General features: G+C 45.2%; 2 protein-coding genes across 2 annotated transcripts in view; one reads left to right on the top strand and one right to left on the bottom strand.

The window, feature by feature from the left end:
• Positions 1–19,742, top strand: part of si:dkeyp-72e1.9 (syntaxin-binding protein 4) — a 71,439-nt gene that overhangs the window by 4,594 nt on the left and 47,103 nt on the right. The gene's annotated exons all lie outside the window — the stretch shown is intronic.
• Positions 1,200–18,996, bottom strand: ppl (periplakin). Its single transcript, XM_060046009.1, has 22 exons — positions 18,630–18,996; positions 15,713–15,815; positions 14,722–14,876; positions 13,534–13,654; positions 13,278–13,403; positions 13,127–13,168; positions 12,148–12,309; positions 9,814–9,921; positions 9,586–9,681; positions 8,832–8,954; positions 8,040–8,186; positions 7,291–7,442; positions 6,824–6,927; positions 6,429–6,586; positions 6,117–6,295; positions 5,847–5,985; positions 5,302–5,495; positions 5,011–5,161; positions 4,803–4,886; positions 4,598–4,714; positions 4,362–4,454; positions 1,200–4,238 (listed from the first exon to the last, which is right to left on the bottom strand). The coding sequence occupies exons 1-22, from the start codon at positions 18,683–18,685 to the stop codon at positions 1,566–1,568; spliced, it is 5,283 nt and encodes a 1,760-aa protein (XP_059901992.1). The 5' UTR covers positions 18,686–18,996; the 3' UTR covers positions 1,200–1,565.

Below are 19,742 nucleotides of genomic sequence, written 5' to 3'. Positions count from 1 at the left end.
GCTCACACTGAGCGCCACATGTGTGTGTGTGAATACACACACTGTAACGCAAGTGTTTCTTGTCGGTTCTTTGACGTGTCTTGTATTTCCACAACGAGACTGTCGTGGGGGTTATCTGAGCCATGGTTGAGAATGAATTGGGGGGAAGGAACTTTGGCTTTGACTCCCTCAAGAACATGAACCACGACATGGAGGAGAAAGGGATTGTTGGCGGCGAATGTCTCCCGCTTGAGCCCCGCTGAGGGACCACCGCCGGAGGCGGAGGTGCATAAGCGCTGCCCGGCAAAGATCCCTTTCTCCTCCTTGTCGTGGTTCATGTTCTTGAGGGAGTCAAAGCCAAAGTTCCTTCCCCCCAATTCATTCTCAACCTTGGCTGAGATAACCCCCAATACGAGTCTCGTTGTAGAAATACCAGAGACGAGAGTCCGACGTGTTATGAGCCATCACACCAACAGCAGAACGGTTATCCAAATAACAAGGAAGTGTACAACACTTCCGTTACAGTCCTGGAGCTCTATATCTAAATAATATCATATAATACATAGATATCTATATCATATAACATATTGTGTGCGCCTCCAGACGATATTATGAATCACAAACGACTTTGTCGGGTTCTGCGACGTCTCTGGTTCTTCCACTTTCACATCAACCTGAAGTCGACTGAACCGCGCGCTGCCTGCGGCCAGCTGCCCGCTGCCGGGCGATGGTGCCTCGCGGCAACCGGCGGCATGTCGCAGTTCATGTACTTCAGCGAGTCAAACCAAAGTTCCTTTCCCCCAATTCCTTCGAAACCATGGCTTAGATAACCCCCACGACAGTCTCGTTGTGGAAATACAAGACACGTCAAAGAACCGACAAGAAACACTTGCGTTACAGTGTGTGTATTCACACACACACATGTGGCGCTCGCACGGTCGAGTCTCATTGGCGGGCCAACGTCTCTGGGCGGGCCAGGCAGAGTAAGGGGAGGAGCTGAGATTCCTCATGACGTCATGAGCACAGATTTCCAAATCAGCGCGCTTGAGCCTCCGTTTTTTCAAAGGCGAGCAGAACAGCTAGTGCTCGTTTTACACCAAACGCAAGTTTTAGCCACTGGGGGACCATAGGCAGGCTAGGGGAACTCATATTCATGTTAGAAAACCTCATAAATTGAGATTTTCATGTCATGGGACCTTTAAGGCATCAGAAAAGTAACGCAGTTTTCTTTTAGTTTTTATTGGGTATATAGTGCACAAACAACATTTAAAAACACCCACGTTACATATTTAAAAAGCAAAGTCAAGCCAAAAGTGACATCTATATAGTCACTAAGGAACAGGATCCCTTTTCCTACCCATATAAATTATCGTTAGCTTCTTGTGAAAACAACCATCTGAACCCATATTTCATTCCATGATGACAAAATAATAAACTTTTATTAAATTGCATACAGAAAACCAAGATATATCAAGTAATAATGACAATAAAAATAACTTCAACATTTAGCAAGAACACAAATCTTTGAATCAGCTTTTTAAGATTTTGTGGGATACAAAAATAAATTTGCTTTCGGATATACGCAATCACTTGTTATTGCCTGACACCATGATGCCGAACTCTTGGATGGTGATCTCTTTGTCAAGGTACTGCTGAAGTTGCCGGTTTGTGATGTGCCCCATGCGCAGCGCATCATCAATTGAGAACTTCTGCCCTGATTTCCTGTCGTGAAGAACTGATGAGTCTCCTTGAGGGCCCTTGACTGAGATCTCCTCCCAGTCGCACTCCTGGCCTTGCAGGTTGACAAACATCTTCCAGTCAATGAGACCCAGCCTGTAGGCCTCCTCTGGGCGCATCTCTTTCCCAGACTCCGGGTCAATGACGACAATAGACCTGCGCAGGTGGCTCTCTCTCTGCTCCTTTTTGACTCTCACGGCAGAAAGACTCTTCTGAAGCTTCTGTATTTCGTCCTCCTTTTGGCCTGTGACGGTTCTGAGGTCGGTCAGCTCCCTTTGTAGCGAATCCACCCTCAGTTCCAGGTTTTTGCCGTTCTCTGTGGGAGCAGACTCTGTGATAAATCGGGTCTCCTTGCTGGTGATCTGGATTTCGGAGCGGAGTTTGCGAATTTCATTCTGCAGTCTGAGGTTTTCCTGCTGCAGAAGGCCGCTCTCATTGCGTATGTAATCGAGGTCCTTGGAGGACTTGGTGTTAGAGAACTCCATATCTGAGAGCTTGGAGTTAATGCTGGCCAACTCCAGATCCAATTCACGCTTCCTTCGTTTTTCGTCCTCTAAGGCCCTCTTCAGGTTCTCAATCTCATATTCAGCTTCCGGGTCTTTCTCAACTTGGACTTTTTCAGTGCGCACAACTCTTTCCTTCACATCAATTTTCTCTAGGGTGAGCTGCTTTTGGATGAGGATGTTCAGCTCCTTTTCTAGTAAAGTGCGCTTGTGCCTCTCTTCTTCCACCTGTAGTCTAAGCATGGAGTGCTCCTTCTCCTGTTGGGGGTCCGCTTGCAGAACCACCTTCTGTTTTACCGTCACCTTCTCGCGGTTCTCCTTGTCACGGATCTCAAGCTCACTGAGTTTGACTCTCAGCCGCTGAATCTCCAGTTCATACTCACGACGTGATCTCCGCTCACGCTCCAACTCTTCCAGCTGAAGGTCTAGGTCAGCCTTTTGCCTTTGTAGCTTCAACAACTCATCTCTAAGGGTCTCCTTCTGCCGTTGTTCGGTGTTGATGTTCTGCATAAAGGTGTTGCATTCTGCCTTCAGCAGAGGGTCCTCTTCCATTTTGACCACTTCCTCCTGCACAATCTTCTCTCTGACCTGAGACAGGTCAATCTTCCTCACACGGATCTTGTCCTCTTGAGTAGAACGTTCTCTTTCAAGATCAAGTCGTTTCGTCTGTTCATCAGCAAGTTTTCTCTTGAGTGTCTCAATCTCCTCCTTGGTCTTAGGATCTTCTCTATACTGCAGCACTTCATTGACCACCTCTTTAGTTTGCACTTGGGGCTTGGTATCTTTCCACCTTTGAATCTCCTCATTAAGCTGCCGAATCTCCATCTCTGACTTCTCAGTTTGGTGTGTTTTATCCACAATTTCATTGCGGAGTTTCTCCAACTCTTGCTCTGTCTGTGGATCTGTTTTGTACTTAATAACTTCTTTAATGATCTCTTTGACTTCAACTTGAGGGCCTCTATTTCTAAGCATGGTGAGCTCATCTTGTAGAGATCGGAGATGGATTTCTGAATCTTTGTAACGTCTCTGCTGCTCCACCATGTCGAGGCGAAGGCTGGCTACCTCATTCTCAGCTTTGGGATCAGGGCGGATGATCTCACGCACTTTTTCCTGAACGATAACCTTGGAGTTATCCTCCTCCAGGCTGGTAACTTTCCTCTGGAGGTCGGTCTTTTCTCGCAGTGAAGACCTTCGCCTTGTCTTTTCATCGTCATACTGCCTCCTTAGGTTCTCTACCTCCCTCTCTAAGGCAGGATCTTTCGACACCTTTACTACTTCCTTAATGGAAATCTTCTCCTCCGCCATTGCCTTCTCCTTTTCCAGCCTTCTCAGCTTTTCCTGAAGGAATCGAAGCTCATCTTCCAGTTGTGTCCTGCCATCGATTTCCTTTTGTTTTCTGTCAAGGAGGATGCGGTACTCACTCTCCAATTGGGGGTCATTTTGCACCTTGATCACTTCTTCCTCAGTGATGACCTCCTGTTCCTTGTCCTTCTCCTCTGCCAGGATTGTTACTCGCTTCTGGATTTCCACAAGATCGTTGTCTTTTATCATCTTCTGCCTTCTGAGCTCCTCCATCTCCTCACGCAGCTTGCGCACCTCCTCTTCCTGGCCACGATCTCGTTCAATGCGCAGGACTTCCTTAACGGTGTACTGCTGGGCCCCCTCCTTCACCTCCGTTTCAAGACCCCGCAGCTTGAGTTGAAAAACCTCTAGATCATTCTCCAGAACTCTCGTTGTCCGACGCTCCTCTGAGAGTCTGTGCTGGACCTTGTGGACCTCTTCATCCAACTGGGGGTCAGGAACTTTCTTAATGTGCTCCCTCTTGACGATGGTGTCTTGAGGCTTCTGGCCCTCCAGGACATAGATGTCTGTCTGGATGGTCTCTATCTCTTTCTCCAGCTGTTCCCTCCTCTGCAGCTCATCGTTCAGGAGTTTCCTGATTCTCCAAGACTCTTCGCCTGGTGGGGCAGACTGAATCGACTCGACATTTTTTCTCTGAATCATGGTGATATCAGGTTGCTGAATAGAAAGAAAAACAAGAGTCCAGTCCATTATGAAATAATAACATTGAATTCAACCATTTTCTTCAACCATCCGTTTTCATTTCTCTCAAAAAAAATAAATATCAAAAGCACACTGTACCTGGTTGAGAAGGCTTTGGGTGAACTCCAGATTAACTTGCCTTTGCTTATTTATAGCATTGACCTCTGTGAACTTGGCTTCAATAGCAGACTCCTGTAAATAACAATGCAAAATCTGTTAATTCTGTGTGATTAAACTTGCTTGTATTTCTTAATTTTTAGTTTTTTGTAGATATTACAATGAAAAATACTCTGCCTCAAAATGACAAGTCATCAAAGCTTGAAGTAATGTCTCACCTCACTCTTGACCCTTTTTGCTGGTGAATCCAGTCTGCTCCTCTTGTATGTTTGAGGGACAAGTCCGTCCTCCAGGTCAAGGATGGACTTGAACTTCTCAGTTTCATTCTCATAGTCCTGAGAAGGGAAGAAGGGTTTCAACCCTGGCTTAATTTCTTTCTATTGTGTCTTATGTAAATTGCATTGCGGTGTTATTTTTACTCACTGTGACAGCGTGCTGGTAAAGACGAGCATTCTTGGAGACATTGTTCAGGTCAGACTCCTTCCTTGCGATATCCGAGAGCAGATTCTACGAAAAGAAACGTGTAAAACAACTTCAGAGACTGGCCCCCCTACATATTACAAATGTAATATGGAAATAAGTTCATCGCTCGACGCAAAAATGTGTGACTACTAAGGGCCAATGTTCCTACCCTCTGGTTTTTCAGCTTGGTCTCCACTTGTCCCACGTCATCAGTTTCGCGAGGCTCATAGTTTGGAACCCGCGAAAGCCACATGTTGAGGTTGTCGTAGTCGTTGCGGTAGTTATTGTACGCCATCTTGGCTCTCTGCAAACTTTGAGACCTGTAACAAATATTCAGATAAAAACCTTTAGATTGCATATATACTGTACTAATGTTAAACATTTTGGAAATCGTCATCACTGGCAATTTTATGATTAATGTAAATGTTGTAATGATTTGAATGAGGCATGGTCTTCTGACCTGGTGTCGGTCTGTCTCTGGAGGTTGTCAAAGCGCTTATTGAGCCTCTGGACCTCCGTTTCCTGCCTCTCGATGTCTGGACAATGCTCCTGCAGCTTGGTGGCCATGGTGTTGCAGCTGCCTTTGGCCTCACGGAGGTTCAGCTCCGTCTCAGCCAGCACAGACCTCTTGGCTCTGAGTTCTGATCCAATATCCTGTCAATGAAAGCAAAACAGAAATCAATCCACTAAAATGTTATCAACATCTCTACCTCTATCACCACAGGCAACGCAGCTTATTATATTAACTGTTCATAATATATAATGTTTTGCCTATTATTTACTTCTGAATAAATAAATGTTTAATGTAGGATGCCCTCTAGTGGACAAAATGTTTAATAGTAGTATATAATAGGGGGAACACTGGAACCTTTATACCTATTTCCCTTAACTGTTCGCACCACCACTAATTACAAAAAATACCATCCTTTCTGAAACGCTATCGCTACTCTTCTACAGTGCTACTCTGTGGTTTAGTGGCCATTGGTTTAGTTTGAACTGTCTTACTGCAAGTTCGCGCTGGGTTTTCTCCAGTGAGGTGATGTCAGATGGGGCCACTGCTTCTCTGGCCAGTTGGTTCTCATAGGTGGACAGCAGTGCCTTCCCGTTCTGAAGAGAGTTTTCCAGCTGGTTTGATTTCTTCAATCTGGACGAAAAAAAAATATCCATAAATTTCTTAATTTAAAAGGGAAGGCCTTAAACTGCCTTTAAAAGCTTTTAGAAGCGACCGACTCAAAACATTATCTGCGTGAGTTATCCTGCAGGTTGGTTGCGTACTTCTCCTCAGAGCACTTCAGGAGCAGCTCGACCTTGTTGTACTTGTTGTTGGCGTCTGTGACCTTGGTGTGGAGCTGTGGGGCACTGCTGCATTTAGGGTTGGAGGCCAGAAAGCTCTCCGCCTGCTGCACCTTGGAGCGCTTCTCCGGTTCGATCAGACTGACAGCAGCAGCAATATCCTGTTAGGAAAACAATGTACAGACACACACACACACACACAATGAATATCTTTATTTAGACTTGGACAGGTCATTCAACTCATAATAAAAAAGTAATGGTGATAAAAGATGTAAGACCATCTTTAAGGGATACCTTCATGTCCTGCAGGCGATCAGCGCTGTCTTGGAGGGGTCGGGTCTGCTCCAGGGGGGGCCGTACGCGCGTGTAAATGGCCTTCTCCTGCTTGTCCAGGTCACTGATCTCCTTATCAAGACCGGCCATGAGCTGCCGGCACTGCTGCTCCTGCTTGTCTGTGCACGTGCACACACACACACACACACACACACACACACACACACACACACACACACACACACACACACACACACACACACACACACACACACACACACACACACACAATGGGGACATAGTGAGTCCATGTAAAGTGAGAGGGTGCAGTGTATTACAATCCTATTCAAATGATCTACTGCTATTAATTATAATGACCATCTTTTAACACACAGACACACACACACATATCCTACCTGTTCCACTACCACTCTCCAGCTTCAACTCGTCCAGCCGTTTGCTCAGAGTTCCTCTGCTTGTGGCCATCTTCTGCTTGATTGAGTTCTGCTGGCTGTTCAGGCTGAAAGCACAGAACGGGATTGAAATGAACATCAGGGTTTCCCACAGCACTTTACAGCTTAGGCGCCTGAGCAACCAACGCCTGCCGCCTTAACTACGACAAAGAAATAAACTGTTTTAAATATTATACAAAAGTATAAAATAATCTAAACTTCATTCACTCTCTGTGTATAGATCAGAATGCAGGGCAGTCGGATAGCCTGCATGAGAATAAGCATCCATGGTCCACCACTTTCCAGTTTTATGTTATCCCACAGTGCCATGAGATTTCAGTTCAGTCGTACAAATAAGCGTCAATAGGATTTAAGCAACGTAAAGAAGCTGGTTGCTGTGTGCGTCAGACGCCCCAGCATGCACCACCCACCCGTCGGAGATGGTGAGGGCCTCGGGGTCGGTGGGGGGGATGATGAAGCACACCCCGGGGGCTGTGATCTTGTGCCCGGCGGCGTCCTTCACGTCCCACTTGGCCCCGTTGTTTCGGAGGAGGTTGTACCGCTCCCCACGCACAATCTGGCCCTGTGGAGGTCGAACCCGACCACAAAAGGTCACACTCAGAGAGCAGAAACAACCTCACAGCGCCGCTGTTATTAGGTAGCTTCTGAATCCCATGCAGGTGCGTTTTTGAAACACTAAGGCTAAAGATAACTCAAACAAATACTATTGTGTGTTGCACTAAAACCCCCATTTTAACACATTTCACTTGATAGAAGGAATAATAGCATTGAACAATTGTACCAGTTCATCAGACCCCTGCGTGCCCCTAACTAATGCTTCCCCAGTCCCCACACAGCCATTCCTACTCTCTGTGTAGGTATTGTGTCTGGATGAGTCATGGCTGAGGGCTGAGATAGCACAATTTCCGGTTCACGCACGGTGACCATTATGTGACACTTTGGTGCACAAGCGCAGGCAATTGTTTCAATTGTATCAGTGGTTTATGTGTTTATTCACAACTCCTGTGTGCAACACCTTCTTAACTGTGAGATCGGCCCGTGCTGAGGCTTGGTATTTAACTCACAAGCGTATTCCTCTTGATCATGTTCTAATCTTACAAAGTACGATTACAACTGTACTTTTTTGGTTTTTTATTGCATCTCTTTTGCAACTTCATACCTCATCCGCGTCGAACTCGCACAGGGCCTCGACCGGGAGTTGTTTCTGGGGGGCGTCCCGGCGGTACTTCAGGGGCAGCACCTGCAGACTGTGCTTCTGGAGGGTTTTCACCCGCTCGTCAAAGTGGTCCATGGCCTTGGCCTGATCCTACACAGAACAGGGGACAACTGTGTTTACAAATCATATCTACCTATTATCCCAAAGTCAACGGCGTCGGCTTTGTGTGATGAATATCACCTAGGAGTGTGACCCATGCAGTCTTTCCCTGCAATGTTGAGGAACACTTCCTTCATTGGGTCATGTGTGATTGGGAACAGTGTCTATATTCAGGGAAAAGTGCCCCAACCATTCTCCTGCTCAAGACCTTGTGGCACCTCTTGATTACTGCAGGTACACTGTGATGAAAGCAGTAACATTGCCGGGATAGGCATGTGAAGCTGCTAATGATGTTCTTGAATCCTCCATGTTTATCTTAACTTCTTTTGTTTTTGTTGCAAACTAGCTCTTTTTTTTTCAAGAATGGCTCAAAAACAGACAGTGTGGTCAGACGGTTGTCAGATTGACAGTATCCGATATAAGGGATCTCTTTTCAGTCCGTGACATCCGCAGTCCATACGTGTTGTATTATCTGTGGGACTGTCTCTTCGCCCATCTATTCCGGCATTGGTATGCCCTGTGTGAAAGGGCGCGAGACTGGAAGGTTCTAGAACGTAGCTGCATGTGAATACGGAAATAACTAGCGGTGCCTATGTGTGGAAGAGCCTCTGGACATGACACAAACGGTACACTCACATCCAGTTCCTGGATGAGTCCGTCCATCTGGTACATGTCTTTGAAGTCTGGGCTGTACTTCTGGTTGATTTCGGTCTCCATTCTTTTCAGCAGGTCCTGAGTGTCGCGGGCCTCTTTGTTATACTATAAACAACAAGCAAACACACAGATAAGTGTTGATACTGGATCAACAATACCTACTAACTACTACTACCACTCCCCTCTGGCAGGAGGCTGATGTCTACCAACACCTACTGCTACTAATACTAATACCTACTATCAAACCCCCAGACCATAACTGAATCTGAGGAAATGTTCTTTATTTTAAATCACAAACCTACCATGATTACCGTAATTCCTTTGATCTGAAAACGTACCTGAAGTAACGCATTCTGATTCTGATTCTACAGATTCCATGTTACCGTTTCCACAAAATATAAAGAACGTTGCATCAATACCATCCTGGAATTATTCATGTAAGTATTCTCAATGAATCAATCATTGTCTCATCTGCTCCTCCTTTATGGTCCTTCCAAACACATGTTGGTATTACCTCATAACATAAACATAAAATAAAGTTGACATGAATGGCTTCAAGTATTGTACTGCCTTATGCATGCACAAATAAACAAGAACCAGGAATCTCAAAATAGAATAATCTATTAGTGCATGTTATATGCACTAATAATATACTAATATGGGGTTATATATGTTGTATAACCCCCTCCTTGGTTGAGTGTCCACAACATGGCATTAGGTTGAGGTATTCACATACCTTGTGGTACTCATCCATGTGTTTCAGGTGGTTTTCCTCACAGATGAGAAGGTTAAGGTACTCCTTCCAGTCGGCATGTACTGCTTCCATGTGGGCCTGAGGGAACACCACAGATAGCTTCAGCTGTACGCCGTGTGGGGGACTGAACGTGGGCTGGAACACAGCACTGCCCCAGTGTGTAGCCACTAGATCAAACAGTCAATAAGATCAAACAATAGTACACTATACCTCGATGACATTCTTGCCAGGGTGCCCGGAGGCCATCAGATTCTCCCCATCGTCGTTGAGCTTGGTAATGGTGGCCTCCTTGGACTCGAGGCACTTACTGATGAAGTTCTGTAACATGGGAGGAATTAGCCTTGTGAAGCCGAAGCTAGCAAAACATGAGGCATGCAACTTCCTCCCTTATTTTTCTTTGGTATGAATAGTAAAATAGAATAGTATTCATAGAAATAAATCATCTTAAAGTTCAAAATACAAGATTTGTTTTTTAAACAAAGTGTCGACACTAATAAGAAGGCTAAAATGCTATTCTAGAATCTTGAATCGAATATTCTAAGATTTTTCAGCTGAGCGAACCATTCTGGTTGATATGCACGTACCTGGTTGATATTATCAAAATAATACACATGACTTTCTACCTCGTAGCCTATCAGAAAACATGCTTGGACGGGCTTAAAGGTAGTATCATCGATGTTGGGTGACGTCACTGTTGGTATTTGAAGCAAGATCCCAAACAAACAGAGCAGGCTCGCCCCGCCCTACCGTGTTAATGCATCCAGTATAAAACTATCATAAACACAGCGCAAAACTCAACAACAACCACCCTCTGTCGGTGATTGGTTGGAATACTATTTATTTTGGTTTGTGTGTACGATCTCGGGGCATAGGCTGCCTAAAGAGACATGTTTTTTTGACGGCCTGCTTATGGGGTGGCCAGCTAGCGGATTGTGTGGAAAAGATCAGATGAATGTGATAATCATGTTTCGGCCTAGGATCGCTGATACAACCTTGAAGAGAGAACAGGGAGAACAAGCAGCTGAGGAGCAGAGCTGTTTGTTTTCAATGTTTAGACTAGCCTAGCTTGATATAGCAAAACTTGCATTTTATATCGTTTTTTTGCATTGCTTTAATATGAAGGGAATAAAAGAAAATATATAGGAATTTACATATTTAGTTTACATATCAGCTATAGGATGCCACACAAAGTTATTATCCATTACAGAAGAATCCCAACACTTTTGTGGATAGGAGAAGTTGGCTGTCTGTGTTCCTTTTCATCAGATTGGCTTAAAAGGTGTGAGATGTCGCTGTGGTATCAGCAGGTCTGAATAAAAACGGGTCTTCCAGGTCATGTTGCTACAGCATTGGTAGGGGCAAAATATTAGCCTGGAGCTACATTGATCCTGAAAGTATCACATAGCCAAGCGTTGCATAGCTTTTTCAACTGCCATTTCACATTCTGTGACACATCAGTGGCATGTCGAGAGCAACACGAGCAAGTGCTTGGTTCAGCACACAGTGTTCAGAAATGTTCGGATTTTAGTGTGCCAATTCTTTACGTTATTATAATGTTAGATTTCTGTTTCCAACTCCTCTCCCCTTTCCTCCAAACGTTTGTTGTTAATTTGGCTCGTTGATTATCCACGAGGGCTGGCACGAATACATATTGCCAAGTTCCGGATAATCGTTACGGTATTAACGAATATTTGAATGTTTGGAGTAAAAAATAATGAAATTCATAGGCTAATGCTTATCTTCCCATGCCTTATCTGAGCTGTCGGATTTTACCAACTGATCATTGTTCCTTTTCATTTCTAGTGTTGTTTTAAAAAAAGCGCAGGACTAGTGCTATTCACACAAGCACTATCGAAGGGGACGGATTTATTGGCATTGTTGAACATTGAAATAGCTGCTGAAATACGTTAATTATTAAAACCCTTTAATAACAAACTATATAAACGAGGGGACCTCCATCTCCCCAGGCCAGCCAGTCATCATTAACGAGTGTGTCTGTTTTACAACCTCTCAACAATAATGAATGGCTGCGCAATTGCAAAAGCCTTTCACTGCTTAATACCAAACCTAAATAGCAAGAAGGGCTTTTCTAAGTGCCATTTCAGCACAGTTATCCTACCGGGAAGAATTTTGTTGGAACATGAAATCCGAACACAGATCTGGCTACAGAGTTCCAATTCAAGTGTGGACATTATACCTGGGTTTTGATCTCGGGCATCTGACCGAACAAGTCACCTTAAAAGGCCAAGTGTGGTTGACATGCTCATTTTCTTAAACCGTAGTCTGTAACTTCAAACAGTGAGTTGATAGGGAAAGTGGAGCATGCCTTCTAAAGTCTACACGTGGGTTGATGGGGCCGGATGTGATACAATTATCTTTGTTTTAACATGTCCTATTCCGTAGATATGCTCTTTATTTGCATGGTACTCTTTGTACCATTCCTTCAGTTATACCCGTCCAACCTGTCCAACCCTTGTGTTGTAAGAGCACGGTTGTAGTAAGAGCATAGTTGTTAGTTTGATGTCATAGTTTGATGGTTTGTACCTCGTACTGCCTCTGGCGGGCGGGGTAGTCCAGGTTGGAGTCGCTCCAGTCGTAGTTGACCCGCTCCTCAGCCTGCTGGTCCATCCAGTACAGCTCGTTGGTGCAGCGCTGCATGTAGTCCCGCAGGCTCAGCAGGTGGCGCTGGCGAGCGCTGGAGTTGGACTATACCGTCAAGAGACACAACACATCATCAGCCGCGCCTTCTTTCGTCAGAATTCAACTAAAGCTTTGTTAGCGAGTAAACAGAGATATTGTGAGTGTGCTCGTAATTGTCAATGTTTACACAATGTTGTACAAGCGTGCAAATAATTGTCTGTACAGAGGCCCCTGAGCGATGTGACAAATAGAGAAAAACATCCAGAAGAGGACGACAGGCCGGTTTGATGAGTGCTGGGAAGGGTGACGATAGCTTTGGGGCTAACGTGCAACTTGTACATGTAATCAGAACCGTCATATGGGCCGTGCGACGTGTGTGACCGCAGAGGGCCTCACACCTCTAGGGCCTCAAGCCTGGCCTGCAATCCTGCAGACGTATCACGTTTATATATAATTATTGAAGGAATGTTCTTGACCCAGCATGATTCATATTGGAAAAAAATTGAACCAATGATTCAGGTTTTTTTCCTTTTCATTATTGCATTGTTACATAGTGACGACCACAAAACTATGTGTATGGTGAGTACTTCTCATTTGTTTGAGTTACAGTACAGTGCACAGTATTGTTTTAATGCTATGTGTATTTTTGCTATTCTTGCTGTTTATCACATATCACATATTTCAGTTGTTGCTTTCCATGTTCCTTTGCATGCCTACTATGTAGTTGTTGCTTGCCATCTCCTTTTGCATGCCTACTATGTGGTAGTTTATTGCCATGTCTTTTTCTATGCCTACTGTGTAGTTGTTACATGCCATGTTGCACCCCCCCCGTCCCATTTCCCCCCGCAACCTGCGCCCTGCATGTGATGAATGCTATAATTACCAGGAGCTTGTTGTATTTAGTCTGCAGTCCACTGACGTATTCCTAGAAAGAAGAGCACAAGTATGAAAAAAGACATACGTTTGTTTGTCTTTTTGACATTGTGTGTGTGCAGTCCATCACATCATTCATCGTGAGCTTGTGGAATCCTGACCTTGTCCTCGTTGTCAGAGATGTGTGGTGCCAAGGCCTCCACCTCGCTGTGAAGGATGTTGTGATCCTCCACCTCATTCTCCACCGTCGGCAGGTCCTGGCCAAATCCTTTGTTGGCCAGGTTGTCCTACAGGCAGAAACCAGGATATACGTTTGCTCTTGTTCGGATGAAGCACTCCCGGTTCAGTCTAGTGGGATTCAAGTTTTCCAAGAAAAGACCTTTGATTGTCTCCAAAGTAATTAGCTTGTGTGAATACCGTTTTCTCATCAATGATCTTCCCCCAGTTGATGCTTGGCCTGGCGTCCGAGCGAGTCAGATGGTAGATGTGGTCATGGTCCTCTTTGAGCTTCATCACCCTCTCACGCAGCTGTTTCATACTGGGACAGACGTAGGCGTACAAATACTTTAGAAAGTTCATTCAGTAGAAAAGGCTAGGGATGAGGAGTACTATCACTGATATCAGACATGCATCACAACATAGATTATTAGTACTAGAGAGGGCATCTATGATACAAAAATCGAATACCAAGTGTCACATCACCTAAGGGCCCCTTCACATGAATTAAAAGTACATAGAGCTATTTTGCAGTAAGCCTATTGGACAATACATATATGAACCATGTGAACCAACTTTGGATACCTAATGCAATTGTAATCCCCCTTCTAGACCGTGCATGCAAGCGTCGCATCGTGTCTTATTGCCTTAGGCGTAAGGGAACGGCGGGTTAGTAGTTGTTGCATATTGCAGGGGGAAAAAATATGCTCCTTGTTAAAAAATATCTTCACTAGTAGTTGCATTCCTGCAAACTGACATTGTAGGCCGGCTAAGGCGTAGGGTGTAGGTTGGGGTCACAATCCCGAAGTGGGGATAACGTGGCACACCCGTATCATAAGGCGTAGGGTGTAGGTTGGGGTCACGATCCCACTGTGGGAATAACGTGGCACACCCGTCTCACACACAATGAAATAACTGTTGTTATATCCCTCTGCAGACTATCAACCTCACGTTGTGATTCAGGGTGCGGTTGATGGTTGAGGTAGAAAATCAGTGAGTTGCACGATCCCGGACTGTGTTTATGAAGGACATTTTAAAGAAAGGCAACGTTTGGAGGACAAATGGTGCTGCGTTGGAGGATGAGCTGAGTTTGGTTTGATTGGACAATAAGTACAATAAGTGGTCAGTTAAGTGGTAGGCACCAGTTCACCTGAAGGGGGCGCAAAAGCACACATAAACAGAATCTTCTCTTAAACCAGTGTCTGTGTGTTTGTGTGTCTTTGGGAGTAAAGATAAACCCAGTGCTGAGGAACAGCTATTCCCCTGTCGGTGGAATAGCTGCGTCTGGGAGCTATTCCGCAGCAAAGGGGGCCGCTGTAATGGGTGGTGCGTGTGTCCTGGGAATACCTTTCATCCCTGCTAGCCGTCCTACGTTCAGTTTGAACTTACTCCTTGTCGATCATCTCCGCCTGTGGATGCTGGAGGCGTTTGGTGTTGACGGCATCGTCATCCAGGCCGTTGAGCAGCTCCAGGGAGTTCAGGATCCGCTTGTTGGTATCATCTTGATAAAGAGGCTGCTTTCCCTCATTTATCTTACTCACATCCTGTCGGGGAGAAGAAGAGGAGAACAACACTATTTAAACAAACCCGTTAGGTTGAATCATGCTCCTCTGCTTAGAAAGGAGTCCGACGAGGGGGCTCAGCCCGCCGGGCGACCCCCTAGGGGGTCCGACGAGGGGGCTCAGCCCGCCGGGCGTCCCCCTAGGGGGTCCGACGAGGGGGCTCAGCCCGCCGGGCGTCCCCCTAGGGGGTCCGACGAGGGGGCTCAGCCCGCCGGGCGTCCCCCTAGGGGGTCCGACGAGGGGGCTCAGCCCGCCGGGCGTCCCCCTAGGGGGTCCGACGAGGGGGCTCAGCCCGCCGGGCGCCCCCCTAGGGGGTCCGACGAGGGGGCTCAGCCCGCCGGGCGCCCCCCTAGGGGGCTCAGCCCGCCGGGCGTCCCCCTAGGGGGTCCGACGAGGGGGCTCAGCCCGCCGGGCGTCCCCCTAGGGGGTCCGACGAGGGGGCTCAGCCCGCCGGGCGTCCCCCTAGGGGGTCCGACGAGGGGGCTCAGCCCGCCGGGCGTCCCCCTAGGGGGTCCGACGAGGGGCGTCCCCCTAGGGAGTGGGTCCTGGCATGACCAAGGGGAGGAGACCGATGAGGGGAGACCCAGAACTTGGTGGAGAGGTGATTTCTCAACACTGGCCTGGAATGCCTCGGGATCCCCCCATCAGAGTTGAATCCCCCCCCCCGGATAAGGGGTTTGACGATGAGGAGGAAGAATCATGTTTGACTGAACCTAAAACTTGCATTTTATTAAATGAAGAAAGAATACACATACGAAGGCTCTCATCATCTTTAATGTAGGTTCAACCGTTATGTGAGAGGTATTATTGGTGTGTACCTTATTGAGGTTCTGCTCCGTCTCATAGATGTTCTTCTCCACTTTATCAGCATTCTTCTGGAGCTTCTCTATCAGAGCTGCCAGCTCTGTAGACGGAGCCGTCCTGTAGGGAAATTATAGAAAGAAATAAGGATGGTTGATTAAAAATTGTTAGAATAAAGTTGATTGAAGACCACATAACTGAAGGTTTTGTGGTCGTTTCTTTACCCATAAATATTGAAAAGTGCAAAAATCTGAACTCTAACAAGAATGTGAGTGAGCTCCACAGTTGAAATAATCGGAATGCTTACTAATTGAAACCAAGCATTGGCTCAAAGAACAACAACAATAATTCAAGCAAAGTATTTGATGCTCCAGGGTTTTTATACATCTGCTCTGTGTTTCTGTGCTGCTGAGTATTGTTCATTATGTAAGTCAAAGGTAATGTGAGTAAATATATATTTATTTTTTACACCATCCCCGGCAGAAACCTGTTTACAGCCTGCTGCTCATCTAACCCATCAGCCCTCCTGGCACAACTTTTGGATTTTTTACATTTTATCTTTTGTTATAGAACTGAAGAAAATACAAACGCATTACAAATGCAACTGCCAGAATAACTAGTTTCAAAAAGTCATCCATAGAGCCTTACACCTACAGCTTAGATATGGGCAGGACTAAGCAAGAGACATACAGGTTTCTGTTTCTCTCCTACGGCATGGAGGATACGTCATACAGCTTCAACAGCTATAGCATTAGCAATATGTTGTGCATGTAAAACTAAATGCAAAATAAGTAGCTACATGTTGGCCTAATTTACTCGCAAGCAACCAGGTTTGTTTTGCAGTTCAAAGTTGTGCAACATTGTTGAGAAGTGGGAGCCATTTTCTGGTTTGAGCCCACACACCGATGTGGGTTTATGGACCAAACTTGCTCTTTACAGGAACAAGTTTAAACAAGCACAATAGATGGGTTGAAGGTGTTGTTAAACTCTAATAGCTTGAGGGTTTAGTCTGATTTCTCTTTATCGCTCTGCATATTTGAAAATGGACAATTAATTAGGATAAACAAAAACAGGTAATGCTGCCTCCGTGTGTGCTTTTACATTGCATCCCAGAATTCCGGAAGCAATAAAGATAAACCATTAGTAATCCCCGGAGGGAAATCCAGGAGTCAGAGCAGCAGCAGCCGTGGAAATGAAATGGGGAGAGCTGCAGGTCCGAGTAGGAGTGTAGAATCAAACCAAGATAACAGGAATACAGTTATAAGAATATGAATAAAGATACAGCACTGAGCAGCTGGTTCTAGATAACTGGCCTGTATCTCTGAATCAGAGGCCTGACACGTAAGAAGACAGCGTCGGCGTCAGAATAACGTACATTTCGTTGAGCGATTGTTGCTTTGAACAATATTGGCAAGTGTATTATTGAGTTTTGAGGTGCTTTTTGATGTGCATCGTATACATGTTGATGTGGAACGTTACAGTAGCAGTTTCATGCAAGCCACATGTTTTGAGCGATCAGAACTACGTGTTAGAATAAATTGAAGAGAAGTAGGTAGAAGTTTGAGGCAGAAAGGTGTTGGACTCCCAAAAGGATTCTGTTTCATCTTCAGAGATTTCTAAATCCCCTAGTTTAAATGCAACACCAGGTTTAATCCTGAACCAAATCTGTTTTAATGCAACTCTACGTTTAATCCTTAACCACAGACAATACAACATCAACTATAATCCTGGAGCAAATCTATTTCAATGCAGCACTTTCTTTGATCTTGAACCACAGACACATAGCATCAACCCCAAACCACATCTAATGAGGTAACGAATGAGGTTACACAATGGGGATTGAGCCTACGGTTCACTGATGAAAGCATGCATTATGTATTATGAATGTATTATGAATGTTCCTGGGTGTCGGTGGCGTCATTCATTCAAATGACGTGTTTTCCATCAGCCAGCAGTGGTTGTTCTGCCGGGGAGAGTAGGCGCAGCAGCAGCGACACACCTGCTCTTCAACCCGCTTGTGCGCGCAGCGACACCCTTTATATTTTCACAGGTGCTGCCAAAGAGAGGCAAACGCAGGTCTCCGAGATCTACTCCGATACAACGTCAACTCTAATGCTGAACAACATCTTTGGAATCCCAATAGTAATAGTAGTTCTATACTTTGAAGTTCCGCCGACCTGGTGGTAGTCATATGTGTTGATTGTAAGGTGGAGCTGCATTACTAAGATTCCATGGCCTTGATGAGTCTAAAGGTGGCTCACACCCACCGGAAACCATTAGATTACACTCCAAACAAGCTTTTTAGTTTCTACATCTCTCATGCTCTACTGCTTTTTCCTGATATGACAACAAGTCTCCAATCTAAGGAATCATTGTTGCTAAATGACTAAAGTTTACTCGAGTTTGACAAAAGGCCTTCAGCTTTAGATAAAGGCGTCTACTTATCTGAATACCCTTATCGAGTAGAGTTTAATCCTCCAAGAGAAGGAATGAATGACAGTGGATCTCCATGTACACACATAGACCACCTACCTTCTCAAAATATTGTTCTACTTGACAAAGAATACAGTCTTTGCACTTAAAATAAAACAAAGTAAAGCTCAAAAGTTGGTTGGGGTTGGGCCGTGGGAGAGGTTGCAGTCAACTATGTCAATTCCTTGCGAAACTTATCAAACCAGTTACCACTACACTCCTTCAATACAAAACATAAGACCGCACCCACTGGTTCACTTGAAGAATTGGCTTTGCATTCGCTTTTACATGCAGTCATTTCAGTAAATTCGTGCACTAACGTACAGTGGCCTATATAGCGCAACACGGCGCAACATCGTACACTTTTACATGCAAAGTCATTGATTACCGTACGTGTCAACAATCGCACGTTTTATATAATTTCTAAAAACATGTAGAAAAACTTTAAAAATGAAAACTCACGTCTGGTTCGGCTGCGTGATCACAACGCTGGTTTTCGACTTTCGACTTTTGAACATCGTGACAGCTCGTTCCTTCCGAGTTCACCTATCGATGGCTTCGAGAGGGCAGGACAATCCCGTCAGAACGGTCGAGCTTCGTGTGACTTCTTGCTGTTGTACGTCCGTATAGGTTGTCCTCCTCACGCATATGCTCCAAAAAGACACCAAACGAACTGACTAAGTAAGCGACAGCAGCCTACCTCCCTCCTGTCAACCCAACGATACTTTGCGAGTGAGATCCGGCAGAACACCCTACTGCGGTGACGTTTACACCTGCTTTATTAACTTTGTTACCTGCTCTTCAAGTGGAGGTGGGACCAAGTACCGGTCTGTGGCCTCACCTGTCACCAGTCGACGACGTGTGGGTGTGTCTGACGGCATAGCCTCTTTTCCCTGTCATACACACCTCCCTTTTTCTTAAGTCGATCAGGCAACAGTTTATTTATTTATTTATTAATGCTTGATTTGATAGGGAAAAATACAATCTTCATTGTATTTGTTCTCTGCTCTCATACTAACAGCAGCTATGATGCAACTACCATAGTGTTTATAAGGAATTCTAATTGGCAACGCCCGTCCCCAAGGCTTTTGTGAAAATAAGAGATTAAAACAGTGAGGTAAGGTTGTAATGCAGCAGGAAAATGTACAGTTTCCAGCTGGATCGGCTCCAGCTCTTTGGTTTCCCTGTTTTTACAGAAAGGTATAGGAGCCTTTTGTGTAAATAAAGAATTCTTACATTTAAACGCAATCTGTACACAAGCTTGAAACATTTTTTAGTATGCATTGTATGTATACTATGTTTGGGTCTGTGAAACGCTGAGCCCGATGTGACAGCGTGTAGGTAATTGAACATTAAGGAAACGTAGCCTACAATAAAACGAACACACCCTCAGTGACATGGAGAGTTGGGTCTGTCCAGGGACACTGGTGGAGCCTGTCAGACATGTCTGTTTAAGATTATTCTTCTGTGTGTGTGTGTGTGTGTGTGTGTGTGTGTGTGTGTGTGTGTGTGTGTGTGTGTGTGTGTGTGTGTGTGTGTGTGTGTGTGTGTGTGTGTCAATGTTTGACCAGAAAA

Source organism: Gadus macrocephalus, chromosome 2 (assembly GCF_031168955.1).
Source record: "Gadus macrocephalus chromosome 2, ASM3116895v1".
NCBI classification, from domain to species: Eukaryota; Metazoa; Chordata; class Actinopteri; order Gadiformes; family Gadidae; genus Gadus; species Gadus macrocephalus.
Note: the sequence above shows the minus strand (reverse complement) of the source record. Positions and strands in the feature narration are given on the sequence as shown.

What these genes read in the sequence shown, in the direction of transcription:
- ppl (XM_060046009.1), bottom strand. Translation starts at nt 18,685, where the DNA reads ATGTTCAAAAGTCGAAAGTCGAAAACCAGCGTTGTGATCACGCAGCCG. An exon ending in CGGAGCAGAACCTCAATAAG is followed by an intron (nt 14,877 to 15,712) that starts GTACACACCAAT and finishes TCTCCCCGACAG; the next exon opens with GATGTGAGTAAGATAAATGA. An exon ending in ACATGGATGAGTACCACAAG is followed by an intron (nt 8,955 to 9,585) that starts GTATGTGAATAC and finishes TGTTGTTTATAG; the next exon opens with TATAACAAAGAGGCCCGCGA.